This window comes from Peromyscus leucopus, chromosome 8b (genome assembly GCF_004664715.2).
Source record: "Peromyscus leucopus breed LL Stock chromosome 8b, UCI_PerLeu_2.1, whole genome shotgun sequence".
Lineage (NCBI taxonomy): Eukaryota > Metazoa > Chordata > Mammalia > Rodentia > Cricetidae > Peromyscus > Peromyscus leucopus.
In genome coordinates, this window is record NC_051086.1 from 63913639 (window position 1) to 63938335 (window position 24697).

The 24697-nt window shown below is 41.4% G+C and overlaps 1 protein-coding gene across 1 annotated transcript in view; it reads left to right on the forward strand.

Moving 5' to 3' along the window:
• Positions 1-23964: 23964 nt before the first annotated feature.
• Positions 23965-24697, forward strand: part of Psmd11 (proteasome 26S subunit, non-ATPase 11) — a 39990-nt gene continuing 39257 nt past the window's right edge. Inside the window, exon 1 of the mRNA XM_028866971.2 lies at positions 23965-24111. Within this exon, the coding sequence (XP_028722804.1) occupies positions 24021-24111 (91 nt within the window). The 5' untranslated portion in view covers positions 23965-24020. The remainder of the gene's footprint in view (positions 24112-24697) is intronic.

Sequence of the window (24697 nt, forward strand, 5' to 3'; positions counted from 1 at the left end):
GTCTGTGTTTGTGTGGTATGTATGTATGGGTGTAGACTACAGGTGTGGTATTATAAAAGGGGATGGGTATTTCATGTCTCAATGGATAGATAACTAATTTTCAGGCAGCCAAATTGAAATCGGGTCATGTTTAGTATTTAACTGGTTTTAGAATGATTTTTTGGAAGATAATTTTCAGCTTTCACTGAACAGTGCTTTGTGTAATATGCACACACCAGTAGTATATCCAATTTGTTTTCAATTAGAATTTACTTTGATTATGGTGTTCAAAAATTGTATGTTGGGGGTGGCAGAATGTAACTTCTAATTTGTTTATTCCTTACATTAGACTAGAAACATTTTTGTTTTTTTCTTTTTAATGTCTTGCTTATTATATATAGTGTTTTGTCTGTATGCCAGAAGAGGACACCAGATCTCATTTATAGATGATTGTGAGCCACCATATGGTTTCTGGGAATTGAACTCAGGGCCTCTGGATGAGCAGCCAGTGCTCTTAACCTCTGAGCTATCTCTCCAGCCCTTAGAAACAGATTTTATAATCTTTTTTTGTTGTTTTGTGGGTTTTTTTTGTTGTTGTTGTTGTTGGTGGTGGTGGTGGTGTTATTTTTGTTTTTGGGATGGGGTTTCTCTGTGTAGCCTTGGCTGTCTGGAATTCCACTGTTTACCAGGCTCGCCTCAAACTCACAGATCTGTCTTTGATAGTATTAAAGGCTTGCACCACCACACCTGGGTAGATTTAATACTTTTAAGAACTAGTTTTTCCATGACAATGTTCCACTGAAATGTTTTATAACTTTTAGTAAACTACAGACAGATTTATTATAGGGATTTCACTATAATTTAACCATAGGGTACTTGCTTATCTAATCTGTTAAGGCCCAGGATTTCATTCCCACCACCATTGAACAACTGTGATTGGAGATAGGTTTATCTTGTGTCCACACCTCTCAAGTATATTGAATTCACTTGAAAGTACCTGACCCAATTCTAAGTTAAAATTAAAATGAATACTTGAATATATATATTCACTTTATATATATTGAATATCAAATATATACTTGAATAATAGGACTGGTGGAGAGATTTAATAGATTCCTAATCAAAGATGTTCTTTGAGCTTGGCATAGTGGTTTAGGCCTGTATTCCTAACAGTTGGAAATTTGAGGTAGGAAGACTGCCGTGAGTGTGAGGTCAGCCTGGGCTACAGTGTAGACCCTGTCAGGGTAGAGTCGGGGTCGTTGATAATGTCCTCTGGTGTCTCTTTGTAGTTTAGTGACCCAGAGAACCAATAGTTTTAGGTCTCTATGGAGCCCACTGGTAAAACTTGATGAATAATGCTGACTTCACTTTAGTGAGATACAGTTTGAGTAAACTTCTGAATGTGGGATTTGTACAACATCTGTATTGGTTAGATTTTACTGCGTATGGACCCTTAATAAATCAATTAGCCATTTTTAAAGGTAATATTTACCTATGTAATACTGAAATTGTGTAATAAAAAATGAAACTAATTTTCTTGTCACTTTTGGGAAATTCGTCCAAAAGGAGATTGAGTGAAGTGACTGGAATATATGAGAAAACTTTATTGAGGAAATATTCCCCTGTTCTCTATATTAACTTTTCATGAATGAAATTGAGGGTTTCTTTTTAACCTTTCTTAATATTTTGGGTTTTTTTTGTTATAAGTCATTTTAATAATCTTGTTTTTATAGTATCTTATCATTTCTCTGTGGTAATTCTTTGTAAAATAAATAAGCACTTTAACAATGTATATAGAGGCACATGTGGTAGATGTCTGAATTAGAATAATACTGAATTTTCAAAACCAGTATCTTAAGCTCTTAGACATTCTCAATAGACCACTGTTTTATTCAGGTAAAGTCATAGGAAATAAAGGTTGGATTTCAACTGGCAAGAACATGAAATCCAGTTCTTACCGAGTGGTTTCCTTATGTTGACCTTTCAAGGTTTTGTTTGTTTTTTTTTTTTTTTTTGTTCGTTTAATGTTACCTGACAATTTTGTTGGGAGATAAAGGACTCCTAAATTTTTATTTTAAGGCCAGTGGTGGTGGCACATACATAAATTTGGTATTTTGGGGCATGAGATGAGACTTGGATAGTCCTGCAAGTTGGAGGGCAGCCAGTGTTAGAGGAAGACCCTGTGACAGTTTTTTCCCCTGGGTGTGGTGCTGCACACCTTTATTCTAAACGAAGTGTAGAAGCTGGTGGGTCTGCCTGACCATCCAGTTCTATATAATGAGATGGTATCCTAACATTTTTTTATTTCAGTAAAGCTAAGAAAATTGTTTTTAATAAGCAATATTTTTTTCTCCTAAATGCTGTTCATTCTCACTTTAATATTTGCTATTCAAAAGATACTTTGACCTCCACTTATGGACAACAATTTAAAATGAAATTAATTTGAATGATATGAATTAATTTCCTCTAAAATCTCACTTTCATTTCAAGGGGAAAATATATTTTAGTAAGAAAAATGTAGACTACCAGAGTAGAGATACAAAGCCTAAAATTTAGTTTTCATTAAAGCCAATTTCAACTATTTTTGTTTAAGTAAGTTAAATACATTGAATACTGTGTAAGTAAAACTCCATGGGTGTTAACTTTGATTAGGCTCTTGAGGCTGAATATGACAATATGTTTTTGTGTGTGTTGTCATTGTGAATAGAGTCACTGCAGAGAGGATAAATATGTGTACATTGCCTTAAAGGCTTAATTGGGCTCCAGCCATTATTTTAAATGTTGCTATGATTTTTAAGATTATAGGGCAATTTTAGTAACTTACTGTGTGGCATTTTCTAAGTCCTCTGACATTGTTACAGTATCTGGGAACTTGTAAATGTGTTATCTTTTGAGCTTTTATTATGTTTAAAAATCTATGTCTTCACCATTTGTTAAATTTGAGGGATTGGTAATGAAATTTGTTGATTACCCTACTTGACTAAAAATGAAGAATGAAGCTGGAGGTAGCCCAGTGGCAGAGTGCATGTTAAGCATGCATGAAGCCCTGGATTCATTCCCCAGCACCAAAAAGAAATGAAAAAGAAGAATGAAGACCTGTTTCCCCAATATAATATACATTAACTGATACTAATTACGTTGGAAAGAAACCATTGTATGGTGGGTTTACATAGAACCTTAAATAGTATGACAATAACTATTTCTGCTGATTTTTGTTCCCTTGAAATTTTACCCTTTTATTTTGCTGAAGATCATTGACACTTTATTAAGATAGTCTTCTAATCCGGTTGGAAAATACCATTTCTACTATCTTTTCTAGGGTTGTTTAATTGCCCAAGTTGACCAAGTGAAGAATGGTTACATACAGTTCTTACAATTTGAATCAGAAACAGGGCATCTATTTAGCGTGAACTCCCCTTTACTTGCTAGCTGGTTGATAGACAGTTGCTAGCTGGAGAAGTAACAAAATTTATAGTCCCCTTTTTTAAAAATTGGAGATTTAAAAAATTTTTTTTACGAAAATTAAAAGATAGTTAAAATTGCTGTAAGATTTGTCTACATGCTAATTGAAATTTAAAGGTTATCACATTTAAATACATGCCCCCTTTTAGGGCAATCAAAATTTCCAGCATACTTCACACACAGAATAAATTATTGATTGGACATTAAAGCATGTCCAGGAGATACTTCAGTGTTCTAGTTCATTATCACTCAATTTTAGTAGCCAGTGTAAATTTTGTTAGATTTAGGCAAACTTTTAAAATGTACTGTCAGGCTCTGAGGAAATTAAATGCACATTGACTTTTTAAAGTATGGGTTGAACTCCTCAGTTTAATATAATTTGTGTTTTTGTTAACTAGCAGCAGAATTTCAGCATTTGCTACTTACTGGTAGAGAAGAAAAATCCCACAGCCCTGCCAGTACAGGTTAGTTTAATCTGTAAGTACCTGATGTTCCTTTTTTTTTTTTTTTACCCCACCCCCACCCCCAACATACTCATTTAACGCACATAAGGAAGAAAAAACTTGCTGTGCAGTTTCTTAAATGTGAGTATAAATAATAGATCCATTGGACATTCTCAAACACTCAGTTCTTGGACCGGAGCAAGTAGCTCTAGGCTTGCTGACCCTAGTTGTAATAAAGGCATAATGCTGCTCTTTTATTATCTGGTGGTTCTTGAACCTTTTAGATGCCTTTTAGACAGAAGGGAGAGGGGAAATACTTTTGTTACACAGTACATGTAGTCCATGGCTTCATGTCCAGGGTCCTTGATTAAGCTACTCCATGGTGTTTTTCAGTCAACCTTTACCTTCTACAGTGTGAATCAACATAAGACAAGACAGATTTCCTCAATTATAGCAGTGGAAAAATGGTGTACAATTATAAGCTAGGGAATTTTAAAAGTCAAGTTCTTATGTAATTCTTGGAATTTAATGAGAAAGCCATATATTTAAGATTTAACCAGTGAAAGTAAAAGTAAGTTGGATGGTGATTAGTCATCTTCAGTTGGATCATTAGTATTTTATTTGGGACCAATATGATTTGTTTAAAATTTTAAAGATCTACATCTAGCAGCCAGTAATAAAAGTATATTGTGGTTTTTTCCCCACTTTGTATTTGATTGTAAAATGCCTGAGGGCTTAAGTTTGATTGCCTTTCACAGTTTAATCTAAGAATGGCGTAGATACAGTGGAAATGGTTTTCCTTATCTCTTTAGAGCCGCCTTTCTGGTGAGTACTGCTTTATAATTTTTATATCATGGCTTTATTTTTTTAGCCTAGCTGAAACATGACAGTGATCAAAGAGGAGAGCAGTCAGAATTTTCACAGCTTGGGCAGCAATTGGATCAGATCTCTGGACCATTGACATTTCCCTATGTTCCCTATTTGGGTTCAGCCACCCCTCTCATTGTCCTAAAGGATCATATGCTCAAAAATGTTGAACACAGATTAGTTCCTTTGGTGAGGAGAAATGATTGTTTTACTTAAAATTATAGAGATGGCTCAACAGTTTAAGACCATGCCATAACTCCAGGTGTGGTGGTACACACCTTTAATCCTAGCAAGTGGATCTCCAGGAGTTCCAGGACAGCCTAGTCTACATAGTGAGTTCAAGGACAGACAGGGCTATGTTCTCTACAAAAACAGAAAAAGGAAAAACATGTCATGCTGGCAGTGAACCTAAGCTCAGTTCCCATTATCCATGTCAGGTGACTCACAACCACCTAGCTCCATGAGGATCTTGGGCATATGTGCTCATGAGCACATACACATGCACATAATTAAGAAATACATCCTTTTTTAAAAAAAACCCCCCCCCCCCTTTAACACAGTACTTTTTTTTTCAGTGATCTTGTTTCTCACTGCATAGGTGAATGAAATAATAGAATTGTATTCTGTTCTTGAGCAGTTTTAATCATTCTCACCCTGCATGGAAAACTTGGGGTATAAATACTGATTTCTGGCATATGTTTACTTGTGAAAATTAGCCCACAAATCCATTTATTTACTATCTTGTTTAGTCATTAGCCTGTGACAGAAGGATTTCTTTCCCTCTTGTTTTTAACCACATTCTAGATAATGTCAGTATATTTATATATACATTCCATTTCTGCTATGACCTTTGTGAATCAATAAAGTCAATCGTGTTGCTTTTAGTATAAACAATATTTTCTAAAAATCTAGAATTCATGATGTGAGTGTGTATGGTAATGTATTCTAGATGAGCTCTCAACAAAGTCTTGAGTCTGAATTTGTGTCTTTAAGATTTAAAGTGAAATAAATTTCTAAGGAACTCTGTCCTTTCCTAGCATGGATAAGCAGACTGACAGTTGGTAAGTATGTAACTTCAAATGCATGTAGTGGTAAGGATGAGTTGCCAAATTGTACTCCAAGACAATTAGAAGAGAACAGAAATTCCTGAATCAGTCTAGGAACTTTATATGTATATTTAATGTTTGCTCCAAGTATGTGTACTCAAAATGATTAAACTGAAACACACCTTACTCATTTGTCTGATTTCTTTTTGTTTGTTTTTGTGTTTTTTGTTGGTGGTGGTAGTTTTTATTTTTTGATATAGAAATTTAAGTTATACTACCTTTTCCTTGAGGTGTCAATACATGATTATTGTAATTACCTTAAAGATAGTTTGCTTACATGTATTCTCACAACACAACATTGACTTAGAGTTTACTTAAAACCTTCTGTTTTTCATTTCCATTTAAAAATAAGCAAAATATGGTGGCAAAGGGGAGAGAATCACTGTATAATTTCTGGTGCACAATTTTTTTTAAATTATCTGTGTCTGGTGCATCCACATGCAGTTTCTCTTTTGAAGCTGAAAGAGGATTGTCTGATTCTTAGAACTGGAGCTTCAGGCACTTGTAACCCACCTGGTGTGGGTCCTGAGAACTGACTAAACTTAGGTCCTCCTGCAAGAGGAGTGTCTCTAACTGCTGAGCTGTCTGCATTCCTTAGCCAGTGCTTTATAAGTTATGGGGCAGTACTGGAATTTGCTGGGAAGAGGCTTTCCTCTTTTTTTTTTTTTTTTTAATGTGGGTATCCTCCCCCACACCCACCGTCACTCTGTTATATTGTAAACTATCCTAGGCACACCAGAGGACAACCTTGGAGTTTGTTCCAATGTGGGTTGTGGGAAGCCATTTCACCACCCCTCTGGAGTTTGGTTTGTAACACAAGGATAACAGGCCAAACTGAAAAGTGTGTAATAAAATGGAAAAGATGATTATTTCAGAGAAGTAAGTCATTTCTTTACATCATTGTTTTCTGGAAAGTTACAGAAATGGGTCTGCCTTTCTTTAGTCTCCAGGTTTTACTCTTGACAAATGTCAAGTTGCACTTGGAGAAAATGAAGAGCAAATCATTTGGGGGATATGATGTGATATGTGGAGGATCTTGAGCAAAGCACCAAAAGGAAGAATAGATTTTCTAGTCTGTGTATGATTACATGGTGCATGAACAGAAATCTTGACCAATGTCATTTTTTATGTAAGTTCACTAAAGGTGAATTATATGCTAGCCTTTAATTTACTAACACTGGAACTTTGTGATAAATAAAATTTTCCCACACAAATAATAGTGTATGTGATACTTTGTGTCTCCTGGCTCAGGAGCATTAGTTTATATAGTGTGTTCTCCAACCCTAGTGCCCATCTACACACACGAGACTGTTGGACTTGGTTATATACTTAAAGCATTGTAGTTGAATCCCACTGAGTGGGATCTCTGTCCCTGGCTGTTAGGAACTTGCTATGTAGACCCTGTTCTCCTGGAATTCCCAGAATCCTCCTGCCTCTTGTCTTCCCAGTGTTTGGATTGAAGGTAGGCACCAAGCTGAGCATAAATTCCATTCTTTCATCTTCTCTAGTTCCTACATTGTTTTACCTTTCTCTTCCCACAAGTGCCACATTTTAGGTAACAAACTGAATTAGGGATGATTAAAGTAATTTGAATACAGTGGTTACTTAATCATTGTTTTATGTATCCTAACTTAGTCCTAGCAGTGCCTCTTGTACTTTTCACACCTTTAATCCCAGCACGTGGGGAGGAGGGAGAGCCAGACAGATCTGAGTTTGAAGGGAACCTAGTCTACAGGGCAAGATCCAGGACAAACGGCTACTCGGAAACCTTGTCTCAAATAACCTAAACAAGTTAGTTAATTTAGTAACATTGTATCTGTGTGTGGATACTTTTTCTTTGTACCACACGCATGACTGGTTCCCACAGAGGCCAGAAGAGAGTGTCAGACCCCTTGCCTGGAGTTATAGATTGTTGTAAGCTACCATGTGGGTGCTGGAAATTGACTAAATCTTTTTTTGGGGGGGGGAGCTGAGGATCAAACCCAGGGCGTTGTGCTTGCTAGGCAAATGCACTACCACTGAGCTAAATCCGCAACCCCCAACTAAATCTTAAAATGTCCAGGCTGTTCTAAAACTTAGAATTTGACATGTTCTGACCCCCCCACTCCCAGTAACAAAGCACATACCTCTGTTACCAGATCTTACATTTCTGAAACCCATACATATCCAAAGGCACTTAGTTGTGGGATGCAATTCAGTGGTCCATTTGTTAACTGATTTCACTTTTTGCCTGGATAATACAAGAGTGCCTTTATTTGTAGGATTTTAAACCTGAATGAATCATGGTGTCCTTTTGGTCAGGACCTTTAAGACATCCTTAGTAATTATAACTTAAATACCAAAGGTCTTTTGGACAGCAAATGGGGAAGGGTGCAAGTAGTTTCGGTGGTGGTGACAAAGTAAGATACTGAACATTACTTTGGATTCAACAGAGGACAGAAGTCAGTTGGGTGAATAATTAATGTAAACATTGAAGCTGCAAAAGGAAAAAGACAATTGTACTATTAGAGATCATATACAGACCTTGTTAGGCCTGTGTGTGTATGTGTGCGCGTGCTGTGTGTGTGTGTTGTGCGTCAGGGTTTCTTTGTAGCCCTGGCTGCCCTGTCTGGTTTTGTAGACTAGGCAGGCCTCAGATATGCCTACCTGTGGCTTCTGAGTGCCAGGATTAAAGGTGTGGGCCACCACAGCACCTCCACTTTAGGAATCTCACTGAAGTTAAAATAGGAAAATCCATGCCCGGCCACAAAACCTAAGAACACCCTGAACCGTTGGTTTCTGAATATACTTAGGTAATGCTTCATTATTAATTTCTATTGTGGGTAAAGATTAGCTTACTCCATCTCTATCATACTGTACGTCTTTGCGATTGTGTCATGTTTTGTTTCATTATTGCTTTTCTCAGTTGTTTGTAGAGGATGTCTCAGCTGAATCCATAAGGACTGGGAGCACTCACTGGTAAAGATACCATCCTATTCACCTGTCACTTCTTAGGTTTTATGTGGGCAGTCAAGGTTGGGGCATAATGCATTTTCTATAAACATTGCATTTTGTTTCTACACTGAAAAATTCTGTTTGCTTGCAGCCCAGGCTGGCCAGAAACTCAGTATGTGCTTTACTCTTTGCAGTTTCATTGTCTTTTTTTTTTTTTTTTTTTAAGACAAAAAAATGTCTATGATATTTTGAGCTATTAGTCATTCTGCCTGAGCTAACAGTAGCTAGGATTAAGGGTGTGTGCCATCTCAACCAATACATTCTGTTTCTTAGCAACTAATTGGTTTATAAAAATTTTTTTTCAGATGTAGTTTCAATTACAACAGTCCTTGAACCCTCTTGTAGCCAGGGATCAACTGAAACTTAACTTGTTATACTTTGTGAGTGTGCCTGTGTTACTTTATGTACCACTTTATGTGTGCTTTATGTCTGGGTGCCTGCTGACAAAAGAGGGTATTAGCTCCCCTGGAACTGGAGTTGCAGATTATAATATGGGAAAGGAATCTAGATCCAGTACAAGAGCAGCAAGTGCTCTGACCACTGAGCAGTCTTTCCAGCTTGCCTGGAGCTCTTGATCCTTGTGTGTTTACATACTGGGTTCCGGGCATTACAGGTGTATGCACTTCCTTGCCTTAAAAAAACTTCATGTGGAAATTTGTACTCCCTTATTTAACCTTACTGTTGTGAGCTTATATGAATTATTTTACCTGGGAATTCATGTGGCCATTAAGCCTGAGGCCCTGAGTTTGATCCTTGGGATTTCCATGGTAGGAGATAAATGACACTCCCACGTTGTACCCTGACCTCCACCTGTGTCCTGTGGCAGTCACATAAATATTAAAATTTTTTAGTCTTAAAAAAAAATAAAGAATGCCGGGCGGTGGTGGCACTCGCCTTTAATCCCAGCACTCGGGAGGCAGAGCCAGGCGGATCTCTGTGAGTTCGAGGCCAGCCTGGTCTACCAAGTGAGTCCCAGGAAAGGCGCAAAGCTACACAGAGAAACCCTGTCTCGAAAAACCAAAAAAAAAAATAAAAATAAAAAATAAATAAAGAACGTGGTGGTATACACCTTTTAATCCCAGCATTGGAGAGGCAGGCACAGAGGCAGACAGAACTGCCAGTTATCCTGGTCTATATAGAAAGTTCCAAACGAGCCAGGGATACGTCATGAAATTAACATGAGCTAATATGTAGCCAGGACTACATGGCTCAAAACAAAACTGAGGCCTCCCCCCCCAAAAAAAAAATATCACAAGTTTTACTCTGTGGACCTTTGTTTTTGCAGGTCTTTCAGTTTACCCTGGGCTTTCTTAGATTTCAAATGTAACTTCAGTAAGACAATCTCTGAGACAGGGTCTCATATGAAGTTATGATTTGATCTGCCACTCACTATGTAGACCAAGCTGGCCTTCAGCTCCCAAAGATATGCCTGCCTCTGCCTCCTGAGTGCTCCCAGCCCCAGGACACTTTATGTGACTTGTGCTTACTATTGGATATTGTCTGCTTACCTAGCTAGAATTTTATAATGTGCATGAGTGTTTTGTCATTGTGTGTTTGTGTGCGTTTGCGTGCCTGGTGCCCATGGAGGTGAGAGGAGATGGCGTTGGATTCCCTGGAAATGGAGTTACAATTTCAAGCCTTCATGTGGAGCTGAGAATTGAATCCAGATCTTTGCTTTTAACTACTGAGCCATCTCCAGCCCAGCTCACCACTAGAACTTCAGGAAAGTGGGAGACGTTTGTTTCCCCGTAGTCTGTGTGGCAGTGCCAGACACTCAGCGCGTAACTTAGTAGATGAATGAATGTCTCAACATGAGAAAATCCTTCAGTATCAGTGGCTAACGCCTATAAAATCCCAGCGTCTTGAGCAGCTGTGGCAGGAGGATTCTTCATATCCATCATGAGTAATGGTGGAAAAACATGAGATTCTTATTTGCTAGGGCTGTAGACTGAAGAACACTGGCTGCTCACAGAAGTCTGGGCTTGATTCCCAGCACCTAAATGGCAGTTCACAGTTCTCTGTAACTCCAGTTCCAGGGAACGAAATACTTTTATGGCTTCCACAGGTACCAGGCCCACAAGTGGCATACAGACATACATGCAGGCAAAAAACCCAAGCACATAATTACTCTTAAGAACCATATTTGTGGGCCCATGGGAGAGTCTAGTGGGAAAAGCATTTGATAATCTGGTTTTGATATCTGTTCTCCATGGTGGAAGGAGAGAACCATTTCTTGGAATGTCCTCAGACCTTCACATGGACTGTGTGTGTGTAACTGAGGGGATGACCATTGATAGTGCTTAATAGCATTTACTGTTTTTGCGGAGGACCTTAGTTCAGCTCCCAGCTGTCCTGGTCCTAGAACTTGCTATGTAGGCCAGGATGGTCTTGAATTTACAGAAAGCAATGTCTGCTTCCAAGAGTACTGGATTAAAGGAGTGTGCCACTAAACTCAGCCCAGTAACTCAGCTTTTTTTGGCTAGTTTCCACTGAAACATATTCTAGAATGTATCTGGGTAAGGAAGGCAGGGCCAATACAGCCTGAACTAGTTTTAGTTCCTACTATTAAACTTTTCTCTGAACTTTTAAGGGGAAACCCTTGCATATGCACGTTCATAATTGGATTGCATATGATTAAAATCTAATGTGTCATGGAAAAGAACACATCAGAGCAAAGGTTTACATAATCCAAGTCAATCAACCTAAACAGAAAACCACCTACTCTACCCTTTAGCAAACAGTTCCTCTTCCATGAAATGAGAGCACAAACAGGACATGAGTCCCTTGGGTACTCCAATACAATAGGGCACAACTGGCTTGCAGCTTACCTGACTTGGAATGTCACTATGCTTCTGAATAAAGTTTACTTTCCACTTCTCAGTTTGTGTGCACTTTGTCAGTTCTTTCAGTAGGGTGACAACCTGGAAACCGTCAGTAACAAGAGCAAATATTTAGTGAGTTACCATCAGCCTTGGGGTGAGGGATTTTACTTCACATAATAAGAAAAGATCTGAGATATGAGTGATCCCACAAACATCTATAAATCCAGTTCCAAGTGATCTGGTACCTTCTGAGTACCTTTCAGGCAGGTGCACCCTATGCACATAAGCCCGTGGGAACACATTTTTTTCTACTTTCCTTGCAATCTTTTTTGGGGTGTGTATGTGTCAGACTTTATGTGTATGGGTGTTTACCTGCATGAATATTTTGCAATACATATATGCAGTGTCCAAAGACCAGAAGAGATTTTCAGGTCTTTTTTGTTTGTTTTGTTTTTGTTTTTTTTGAGACGGGGTTTCTCTGTAGCTTTGCACCTTTCCTGGAACTTGCTCTATAGACCAGGCTGGCCACGAACTCACAGAGATCTGCCTGCCTCTGCCTCCTGAGTGCTGGGATTAAAGGTGTGCGCCACCACCGCCCGGCTGATTTTCAGATCTTTTAGAATTGATTGTTGGTCACCTTATGGGTGCTAGGCACTGAATGTGCATCCTCTGGAAGAGCAGCCAGTGTAACTACAGAATCATCGCTCCAGGCCTATGATAATGTACATTCTTAAGTTTAAAAGAAAATTGATACTGCAAGAACTACCTACCTAGAAGACTTCAGAAGGTCAATAGTATGATAGAAATCAAGCATTTTAAGTTTAATGAGTCCTATTTGAGCAAGGCTCTTTAGCTTGATGTTACATTGTTTTTCTTGTTAGTGAATAAAATGGCAAGTTGCAGTCTATCCCTGGTAAAAACAAAATATCTTGGGGGTCAACAAGATCTCTTTCTAACAAAGGTGCTTGCCCTTTAGGTTTCTTGGGGGTGGGGTGGGAGTGGGAGGTGTGGTGGGGTTTTGATTGTTTTTCGGGACAGGTTTTGGCTATCCTAGAACTCATTCTGTAGGCCAAGCTGGCCTCTGCCTTCTGAGTTCTGGGGTTAAAGGTGTGGCATACACCACCACCACTCGGCAGAGGTATCGATATTTAAAGACAAAATTACAGTGTGCAGTTTTACAGTGTTTCCCAAGTTGTGAAAGGACAGATGTGTTTTGAGAAGAGATGTGTTCACCACACCTGAGGTCAATTTTGGAGACTATATTAATTACAGGTGTCCAAAAGCTTAGAAAATCTGTGGCTCACAGAACAGACTCCCTCCAAAATTATTTTTAGCTATTCAGTCCTTTTTTTTTTTTTTTTTTTTTTAGAACTACTTATGTACACGGAAGAGGGTGCCAGATCTCATTACAGATGGTTATGAGCCACCATGTGGAATTGAACTCAGGACCTCTGGACGAGCAGTCAGTGCTCTTAACCTCTGAGCCATCTCTCCAGCCCTTCTTTTTCCTTTTTGTTTTTCAAGACAGAAACTCTGTGTAGCTTTGGAGGCTTTCCTGAAACTCACAGCCTGGGCTGGCCTCGGAACTCACAGAGATCCACCTGCCTTTGCCTCCCAACTGTTGGCATTAAAGACCTGCACCACCAACCACCTGGCCAGTGGTAGTAATTTTTTTTTAAAGATTTATTTATTATGTATACAGTGTTCTGTCTGCAGACCAGAAGAGGGCACCAGATCTCATTATAGATGGTCGTGAGCCACCATGTGGTTGCTGGGAATTGAACTCAGGACCTCTGGAAGAGCAGTCAGTACTCTTAACCTCTGAGCCATCTCTCCAACCCTCAGTAGTAGTATTTTTAAGGAAGACATGAAATTGGGTAGATACGGAGGTGAGAGTGATTCCAGAATGAGTTTGGGGAGGGAAAGAATTTTACATTGGAAAAGTGGAGAAATAGAAACAATCAGCTTTGGGCCTGAAGAGATGAGAGATGGCTTAGAGGTTGAGCACTGGCTGCTCTTCCAGAGGTCCCGAGTTCAATTCCCAGCAACCACATGGTGGCTCACAAACATCTATAATGAGATCTGGTGCCCTCTTCTGGCATGCAGACACTATATAAGTAATAAATGAAAAACAGCAACAACAGAAAAAAAATCAGGTGGTGGTGGTGCATGCCTTTAATCCCAGCACTTGGGAGGCAGAGCCAGGCGGATCTCTGAGTATGTGGCCAGCCTGGTCTACAGAGCGAGATCCAGGACAGGCACCAAAACTACACAAATCCCGTCTCAAAAAAACAAAACAAAACAAAAAAGGAACTTTTATGGTGATCCAAGGGAATCATGGTAATGGTTCTTAAAATCATAAGGAAATAGACATTTTAGGAAGGGATATGTTGGTATACAATGCCAAAGTTTATTCAATAAGAAATTAGGGGCCTGAAGAGATGGCTCAATAGTTAATAGAACATACTGTTCTTGCAGAGGACTTGGATTCAGTTCCCAGCACCCATATGGTGGTTCACAACCATCCATAACTTCAGTCCCAGGAGGGTCTTATATCTTTTGACATCCGTGGGCACCAGGCATATGTGGTGCTCAGACATACATGTGAACAAAGCACTCATACACATAAAAATGTCTAAAAAAAAAATAAAGACTTGTCTCCATGTGACTCCTGCCTTGATATGTTCTCTTTCCACACTATTTTCTAGACAAGCTCTATTTCTGATAGTCCCTGAATATTACTACACCTCTCACCAAAAAAAAAAAAAAAAAAAAAAAGTCCTTCAGGTTCTTACATGTGTTTTATTATGTATTTATGTGTTTGTGCTCCGGTATGCACTTGCTATATCAGAAAGTCAAAGGATAACCTGCAGGAGCTATCTGTCTCCACAATGGGTCCTAGGGACCGAGCTCCAATATTAGGCTCAGCAGTGAGCCCCTTACTTGAGTCATCCTGTTTACCAATGTAAAATATTCTCTTTTTTTTTTTTTTTTCAGAATTTTTTTTTGGCATATGGGTGTTTTGCCTGCATGGATGTCAGGGCTTTGTGCATGCAGTGCCCACAGAGGTCAGAAGAGGGCATCAGATCACCTGGAACTGGAGTTACAGAAGGTTGAGCCTACATATGGGTGCTGAAAATCAAACCCAGGTTCTTTGGAAAAGCAGTCAGTGCTCTTAACCACTGAGCCATCTGTCCAGCCCTATAAAGCACTTGTGTGTGTGTGTGTGTGTGTGTGTGTGTGTGTGTGTTTTAAAAGATTTATTATGTATATGATATTCTGCCTGCATGTATGCCCACACGCCCAAAGAGGGTGCCGGATCTCACTAAAGATGGTTGTGAGCCACCATGTAGTTGCTGGGAATTGAACTCAGGACCTTGGGAAGAGCAGTCAGTGCTCTTAACCTCTGAGCCATCTCTCCAGTCCCCCCTCCCTTTTGTTTTTGTTTTTGTTGTTTGGTTTGTTTTGACACAGGGTCTTACTCTGTAGCCCTGACTGTCCTGGAACTCATTGTGTAGGCCAGACTGGCCTCCAGCTCACAGGGATCCACTTGCTTCTCCCTTCCAAGTGCTGGCATGAAACTATGCTTGGTTTTAAAGCATTCTTGACATGTACTTCCTTTTATTCAATTTACAGGCATAAAATGGATTAAAAAAAAAAAAAGTAAACCTGGACCAGCTGTCTACCCAACCAACACATGTTTGACCTAAGTTGCTGCAACAAAGAGGAATAATAGTCTGCTGATCTGATTTACTGGCTTGTAAATACTCAGATCCCCCCTCATTGATACCAGTTGTGCATCTGCCACAGATAGGCTCCTCCCCTAGCATTCTTCTGTTTCTGCTGGTGAGAGATTTTGTATCTTACAGTGAATATGCTGTATGCCAGTATTAAATTTGATGAGATTAGGTGAGAATGCTGTTATGATGGTAGTGATTTTTAGATCTGTAATGCCCAGATTTCATGCATCATGAAGAAAACAAGGAGGGCTAGAGAGATGGCTCAGCAGGTTAGAGCACTTACTGTTCCAGAGGACTTGAGTTCAGTTCCCCAAACCTGTGTTGGTGGCTCAGAAATGTCTATAACTTCAGGAGATACAATACCTCAGATTTCTGGGGGTACCTGCACTCAGGTGCACATACCCCCCAACACACACACACACACACAAATAATGAAAAGTATAAAAATAAAGTCAGGTGTTGTGATACACGCCTTTAATCCCAGCACTCCGGAAGCAGAGGCGGGTGGATATCTGAGTTCTAAGGCAGCCAGGGCTACACAGAGAAAACCCTGTCTAGAAAAATAACAAAATGACAAAATCAAAAAAAGAGTATTAAAAATGAATTGCAGAGAAGAAAGTAAGGGCTATTCCTTCTGAGTGTGTGTGCATATATATCTATAAACTTTAAGTATAATTTATTTTTATTTAAAAAAAATTGAAGAGAGGATCTCATTAGGTTGCTCTGACTGTCCTGGAACTTGCTCTGTAGACCAGGCTGACCTGGAACTCAGAGATCTGCTTGCCTCTGCCTCCAGAGTGCTGGGACTAAATGTGTGTGCCACAATGCCTGATTTGCTTTAAATTTTTTTTTTTTTTTTTTAGGCTGGGTGGTGGTGACACACGCCTTTAATCTCAGCACTCAGGAGGCAGAGCCAGGTGGATCTCTGTGAGTTCGAGGCCAGCCTGGGCTACCAAGTGAGTTCCAGGAAAAGCGCAAAGCTACACAGAGAAACCCTGTCTCGAGAAAAAAACCCCCCCAAAAAAAAATTTTTTTTTTTTTTTTTAAAACAGGGTTTCTCTGTGTAGCCCTGGCCTTCCTGGAACTCACTCTGTAGACCAGACTGTCCCTGGACTCAGAGATCCGCCTGTCTCTGCCCCTGAATGAGTGCTGGGATTTAAGGTGTAAGCCACCATGCATGCCTGGCTTTTTTTCTCTCTCTTTCTCTCTCTCCTTCCAAAAAGAAACAAAACAAACAAAAAAAAACCTGGAACAGCCGGGCGGTGATGGCGCACGCCTTTAATCCCAGCACTCGGGAGGCAGAGGCAGGTGGATCTCTGTGAGTTCGAGGCCAGCCTGGGCTACAGAGTGAACTCCAGGAAAGGCGCAAAGCTACACAGAGAAACCCGGTCTCGAAAAACAACAATAAAAAAAAAAAAACCTGAAACAACAAAGATACCTCACAAAAATGGAAATCAACACAAGCAAAAGGCCAACAAGACATGAAAAAAAAATGCCAAAGCAAAGCAAAACAAAAAGTTTACAAAAGTACCACTGAGTTTGTCTTGTGTTGGCCAACTGCTCCTGGGCATGGGGCCTGCCCTGGACTGTGTTTGATACACCCAGTGAGACTCCACAGGAGAAAAGAGCTTTTCCCTTTGCCAGAGGTTAGCAATTGCAGATAGTTTTTAAAAATGTGGTAAAATATATTTGCCATGAAATTATTTAATTTGCAGGAACATGGATGAGTCTGAAGATCATTATGTTGAGTGGAAAAAAATAGATAAAAATTGCATATTTTCTCTCATATGTAGGCTCTAGATTTAAACACACACACACACACACACACACACACACACACACACACACACACACACACACACACACGACAAGAAAGAAGAAAGGACTATGTGAGGGAGGAAATGGAACCGGGAGGAGACAGGAACAAAGCACAGACATGTTATAGTAGAACCAGTTAGCTTGTATGCTAACTTAAAAATTAATTAATACAAGATCTTCATGGTTGGGTATTTATTGATATTTATTGATTTGTAGACACACCTGGAGGACATTATACTAAGGAAAGTCAGGCAGCTACAGAAGAGCTGGAACTGCAAATCCCACAAAGGTGATGCACAGAGCTAACCAAACTCAGAAAACCATAGGGGAGGAAAGGCTTGCTCGGGGACGGGGCAAGCAGAAGTGGGTCAGAAGTCCCCACCATGTAAGATGAAAAAGGCCAACAATATAGTAGTGTGTACGTTTCAAATTGTATTGAGAACAGAGATTTCAGGGTGGTGATGTTGCACGCCTTTAATCCCAGCACTTGGGAGGCAGAGGTAGGCGGATCTCTCAGTTCAAAGCCAGCCTGGTCTACAGAGTAAGTTGCCTACAGAGAAACCCAGTCCCCGAGACTGAAAGCAACCAAACTAAAAAATCCCCCAAACCCAACCAACCAACCAACCAAAACCCAAGAGCAGATTTCATGTTATGTGGGTTTTATCATAATAAAGATAAGTATTATTAAAGTATGCACACATAACATAACATTTACTATCTTATTTTTTTTCAAAGTCATTTGGAGGAAACATGTTACAAGGTATTGACAATCAAGGAACAAGTGTGGGACCCTCAGGGAACACTGAGCCTTGGGCTGGGTTTGATCCTCAGCATCACCTAGGGCCTGGTGACACTCGCCTGTAATCCCAGCACATCAGAGGCAACAGGAGGAAGAGCAGAGGAAGAACAGAAGTTTAAGGTCATCTCACATCATTATGAGTTTGAAGCCTACCTAGAGTATTTTTGGGGAGCAATCATTTTAAGTACACATTTAAGTATACATTTACATTGTATTCATGGGTTTTTTTTTGTTTGTTTTTGTTTTGTTTTTTGTTTTGACTTTTTGAGAAAGGGTTTCTCTGTGTAGCCTTGGCTGTCCTTGAATTTACTCTGTAGACCAGGATGTCCTTGAATTCAGAGGGCCACCTGCATCCCTAGTATCCCACTGTATCCCAAGTGCCAGCACCTAGCTGTTGTGGGTTGTTCACCAGAGAAGACGGCTTGGACATGGGTTTAAGTCAATAGAAAGCCAACTAATGAATAGTCAGCCAGCAACTTACACTGGGTCTTTGGGATCCCAGTGTAGCCCTGAACCTTTCTCAGGGTGATTTTTTTTTTTTTTTTTTTTTTTTTAAGATTTATTTATTTTATTATGTATACAGTGTTCTGCTTGCATGTATGCCTGCAGGCCAGAAGAGGGCACCAGATCTTACTACAGATGGTTGTGAGCCACCATGTGGTTACTGGGAATTGAACTTGGGTCCTCTGTATCAGCAGCCAGTGCTCTTAACCTCTGAGCCATCTCCCCAGCCCCAGGGTGAGCTTTTAAGCACAAAAATATATCCTGAGTTGACATACTTCAGTTAACAAGAACAGTTAGCCAGAAGTGGAATTACAAAAGCCAAAAACCCAGGTTAGTACATTTACGGACTTTCCCAGAACTATATGGATTTGATGGATCAGGTCTTTATTTTCATTTGGGCAGGTGGTGGTGTCTATGCGCTGAGGTTTACACCCTGAATTGTACTTCCACCATGGAGTCCGTTGTACTAAGGTCTGGAGGCCTGCAAAGGCTGGGGCTCTGTTACAGTAATAATTAAATTAAAGTAGGTTTCTGTTGCTGTTGTTGTTTGGTGAGTGCTAGGCTTGACCTCAGAGCCTTCCGGATGTTAAACATGCTCTACTACTGAAGTATTGCTACAGCTCCAAATTTTTGAAAATAGTTTTACCTTCATCTCATAAATGTATGTAGGCTGCACTGCTAGTTGGTAGCAAAGGGAGACATTGAGCTCCATGTTTATTTAACTTGAAATTCTATTCTTACTTTCTACAGCCAGAAAAGCATCCTTTGGATAATGTGTCTGAGCAGGCTGCAAAAAATTTGCCAACCAACCAGGCAGTGCTGGCGCACGCCTTTAATCCCAGCACTTGGGAGGCAGAGCCAGGTGAATCTCTGTAAGTTTGAGGCCAGCCTGGTCTATATACAGAGTGAGTTCTATGCTCCAAAGCTACACAGACAAGCCATGTCTCGAAGAAAAAAAAGATTGCTAACCTTCTGATAAGAGATATTATTTTAGAATAAAAAGGGTAACTGGGGACAGATGGTTGTTTCCATAGTGATGCTGTGATGGGGGTTTGGTTTTTCTGAGCCAATTGTTTGTTGATCTCACATTATTCTAATTGTACCCAGTCTGCACACCATGTACTTCGTTATTTAAATAAAATCAAACTGTTTTCTGATGTAATTTTATATTTTCCATTATACCTTCAATGGACAACCAGTAATAGTACAGCTGGCCATAATTTAGACCAACAGCAAAAAATAAGTGTAAGGAATCTATACTCTGACTATATATATACTTCTTTCTCCTCCTCCTCCTCCTCCTTCCCCCCCTCTTCCTTTATTTCCCTTCTCCCCCTCCTTCTTTTTCTCCTCCTCCTTTTTCTTCTCTCCCTCCTCCTTCTCCTCCTCCTCCTTCTTTTTTTTTTTTTTTTTTTTTGTTTTTCGAGACAGGGTTTCTCTGTGTAGCTTTGCGCCTTTCCTGGAACTCACTTGGTAGCCCAGGCTGGCCTCGAACTCACAGAGATCCGCCTGGCTCTGCCTCCCGAGTGCTGGGATTAAAGGCGTGCGCCACCACCGCCCGGCTCTCCTCCTTCTTTTTAAAGATAAGAACCTATTACAGGGAGCTGTTTTGGGGTGGAAGCCACTATAGACATTTACAGTACAGGGTGTTTCCCTGAATGCCAGGAAACGTTAGAAGATATTTGGGGCCCGAGGAGATGGCTCCCTTTTTTTTTTTTTCAAAGGACCTGAGTTTGATTTCCAGCTCCAATGTCTTTGGCTCTCCACCACCTGTAACTTGAACTCCAGAGGATCCACCTCCCTCTCCTAGTCTGCACAAGCACCTGTACTCATGAGCACATCCCATAAACATACTGCCCAGAGCTGGGCCTTGAATCCCAGCACTTGGGAGGCAGAGGTAGGTGGATCTTTGTGAGTTCGAGGCTAGACTGGTCTACAAAGTGAGTTCCAGGACAGCCAGGGCTACACAGAGAAACCCTGTTTTGAAAAATCTACCAACTAACCAACCAACCAGACAAAACCATACACACATACCCATAAGAAATAAAAACAACTCTATTAGGAAAAGGCATTTGCAAAGGAGACAGGGTTCCAAGGCTGGGAGGCGGGGCAGTTCTTTGGAGGCATTTGTATTTCCTGGCATAATATTCTTCTTCCCTTTTGTCAGCTGAGTTTTATCTCTGCTTGGCTTTGCTGATTCCAAGTGACAGATTTTGATTTCAATTCTTTTGGCCAGCTGAACTGGTTTTTCAATTCCAGAACTGGCCTACTTAATTTCTTTTTTCTTTTCTTTTCTTTTGGTTTTTTGAGACAGGGTTTCTCTGTGTAGTTTTGGGACTTGTTCTGTAGATCAGGCTGGGCTTGACCACACAGAGATCAGCTTGGCTCTGCCCCCCGAGTGCTGAAATTAAAGGCATGTGCCACCACTGCCCTGCTTTTCTTTTCTTTTTTTGGGAGGACAAGGTCTCACAATTAGCCCTAGTTGGCCAGGAACACTTTATGTCCTTAAACTCACAGAGATCAGCCTGTCTCTGTGCTGGGACTGAAAGTGTGCATCATTACATACTGCAGCCTACCTAATTTCCTTAAACCAGGACCCATAAAACTTCCGTTACTGGCTAATCTGTGGCAGCTCCTATCCCACTTCAATCCATTCAGCAGTGGCTAAGGTAAGCAGAGTCACATGGACATTTAGGGCAGCAGAAGCCTGAGACAGGAGATACTCACAGGCACTAATATAACATATATTTGTGGTTGTCATGTGTAGTCACTGTTGTAGGACTAGGAATGTCAACTGTCAGCAAGAGAAGGTACCTTCTGGAGGAAGTAAGTAAGTGGAATGAGGGGATGTTTGTTGAATTGCAGACATAAGATATCACTTTTAATGGAATGGTACAGAAAGCCTTTTTTTTTTTTTTGGTCTTGTTTTGGTTTTGGTTTTTCGAGACAGGGTTGTAAATGCCCTGGCTATCTTGGGACTCTGTAGACCAGGCTGGCCTTGAACTCTCATAGATCTGTTTGCCTCTGCCTTTCAAGTGTTGCAATTAAAGTTGTGTGCCACCACAGTCGGGCCAGAAAGCCTCTTTGTTGAGTGTTCTTCGAGTTGAAACCTAAAGGACATGAAGGGAAAAGGTGAGAGTGATGAGGGATGAAGGAAGAAGGAAAAAAGATAAGACAAAAAAGCCAGCTAAGCAGATCGAGAAGGCCAAAAGTGACGAGATGAATGTGGAGAAGCGGAATGTTAGGGAACAGAGTTTGCAGTACTTTGTGGAACAAGGGAGATCCTAGCCAGCATCTCCCAAGCCCCTAACACTAGCTACATGCCAAGAGGATGTGAAGAGTCTCAAAGTAGGAAGAACAGAGGCCAGGACAACTGTAAGAAGGTGAGTATAAGCTTTTGGTGATCCTGAGAACTTAACACTCCTGAAAATTACTGCGTTTATAGTCTACTTAAGTTTAGAGATGTGGCTCTCAATATAGCCAATAGATGACCACTAACCAGCAGTTTGGGATCCTTTCGATATACTTTACTCCTTAGCATTATGTAACGAAGAAAACATTCATCATTGGATTCCCATATTATCTCATATTCTTACACCAACCTTGTGAGCTGGGCTTCCTAGATAGGAAAGCTAAATATCAAAGCGATTAAGAGTCTGTCGAAGTCACTGTCTATTAGTAGCTAGCCTATAATTTACAGCAAATATGCCATTTCCAAAGCCTATTGTTATTTCATTGCATTTTCTGGATGATTTTTCAATTGAAATGGTTAAGAAGAGATAAGAGCCGGGCAGTGGTGGCGCACACATTTAATCACGGCACTTGAGAGACAGAGGTGGGCAGATCTCTGAGTTCCAGGACAGCCAGGGCTACACAGAGAAACCCTGTCTTGAAAAACCTATTTTAAAAAATGATACAGGGTCAGCAAGATGACTCAGCAGGTAAGGGTGCTTGCTGCTAAGCATGAGTACCTGAGTATTCTCCATGATTTCTGCAAGTGTCCTGTGATCTCCATATGTATGCCATGGCTTGGGAGTTTCCACATACAGAAGGACACCAATAAATATAAATAAAAAATTTAAAGACTGCAACAACACATTAATCCAATATAATATCATTAGCTTTACATCAGTTGAGAAAGGAGGAATGCCCTTTTTGAGGGGGGAAAGATCACAGTATTACACTGAAGTACGTAGAATTTCAGAGTTGAGATAATTTAGAAGCCAGTTCATGTGACACAATAAAGTCAGAAATCCTGTTACCAGCTTGAGGAGATGTTATCGGGTTTTCATTGGAAATCACACTGGGGTTAGGAATATATCCATCCCTACCAGTTCTTAGCTGTCAGTTACTATTAGAGCATCACCAAATCCCTTATCCCTTCAGTTTCCTTAGTTATTAAAGAATTAAATATCTTCTTCACGGACCATTGACAGATAAAAGAAGACAGATATGAAGATTGAATAATCCAGTCACAGAGGAGTGCAATGTTGGTCCTATTTACAGTTTCTTTTTTCTTTAAAGATTTATTTATTTATTATGTATACAGCATATGTGACTGCAGGCCAGAAGAGGGCACCAGGTCTCATTACAGGTGGTTGTGAGCCACCATGTGGTTGCTGGGAACTGAACTCATGACCTCTGGAAGAATAGTCAGTGCTCTTGACCTCTGAGCCATCTCTCCAGCCCCTACAGTTTCTTTAATAGCACAGCTACTTCATGTCTGGATTGTCACCTCTCTGTATTGTTTTAGCAACATCCTTAGGTTAAATCTTGGTGGTCACATAAAGTATGCCTTTTTCCTTTCCTTGATATCTTCACAGATATCTGATTACAGTTGAAGGAATTAAGAGATATGGGAGGAAAAATTTGTTCTATTGTTGAGCTGGGAAGCTGGGGTGAGTCATCTGTGTGAATCTCAAGAACTATTTAGATTGAATGCGTGGGTCAAAGATGATTTTCAATTCTTAATGTGAAGCTCTGTCCGAAGTTGGAATGGTAATTTGGGAAAGAAAGTGTACTGTGACACTGGTGATTTCATTAGCACTGGAAGGGAGTGTGTGTATGTGTCCTTTCTGCAAGATACTTGAACCTGAACGGTGCTATTCCCTGCCACCCAACAGGCAATTTGAAAGGTCATCTATTGCTACGAATGACTGGTCGAACGTGAATACTATAAAGATAGCCAAGCAGCTTCGCTGGAGCACCCAGCCTCTTTTAGGGAAGGTGGGGACTAACTTCGGTCTTGTCTCTTCAGAGCTGGCCGCAAGATGGTGCTGGGGAGCTCGCATGCCACTGGCGGGACGCTCCTGATTCACCCGCCCGGCAGAGAGACTACAACTCCCGGGGTGCTCTGGGAAGGGAGGCGGGGGGGGGAGGGTCTCGGGGGGGGGAGGGTCTCGGGGGGAGGGAAGCGAGGGCGGGCCTTCCGGGTGTGTGTTTCCGGCGTCGGCGGCTGCGGCCGGGGACGGTGTGAGAGCGGTAAGATGGCGGCCGCAGCGGTGGTAGAGTTCCAGAGAGCTCAGTCTCTACTCAGCACCGACCGGGAGGCCTCCATCGACATCCTCCACTCCATCGGTAAAGGTCCTGGCGCCGTCCCCGCGGCCCCGCCGGCCCGGCGCGGCCTGTGTCGGTCGGAGGCAGCGGAGAGGGGCCGGGCTAGCCGGCTGTGGTGCTGCTGACTCACTGTGTGTGAGGGGGGCCGGGCCGGGGGCGCAGGCCGCTCGGGGCCCCCGGGAGCCCTGGGGCTTCCAGTCGGGCGGGAAGCCCCGAGGCAGCCCGCGCGTCCACCTGCTGGCTGCTGACTCACGGTGGGCGCAGCGCGGCGTGGAGAGAGGGCCGGGCCGGGTTCACCACCCCTAAGGGTCCCGGGTTGTGGCCCGCGCGAGCTGGCCCGCGGCTGGGGGCCACTGCTGGTCACACGCTGCTCGCAGAGTGTGTTCCTGGAAGGCCCGGGCGACAGTCGCTCGGGACTGGCATTTCCCGCCGTTGTTATCAGCACAGGTTGCCCCGGGTGGGAGCGGAGCGCGAGCGCTTCTCCTGGAGTTTTCTTCCGCGGGACGGGACGCTGGGAGCCGCTGCTTACTCCCCCAGCCCGGAGCAGCAGGTTCCAGCAGAAGAGGGCCACTTCTGGGAGTGGGGGAGATGAGGGGTGCCACACACC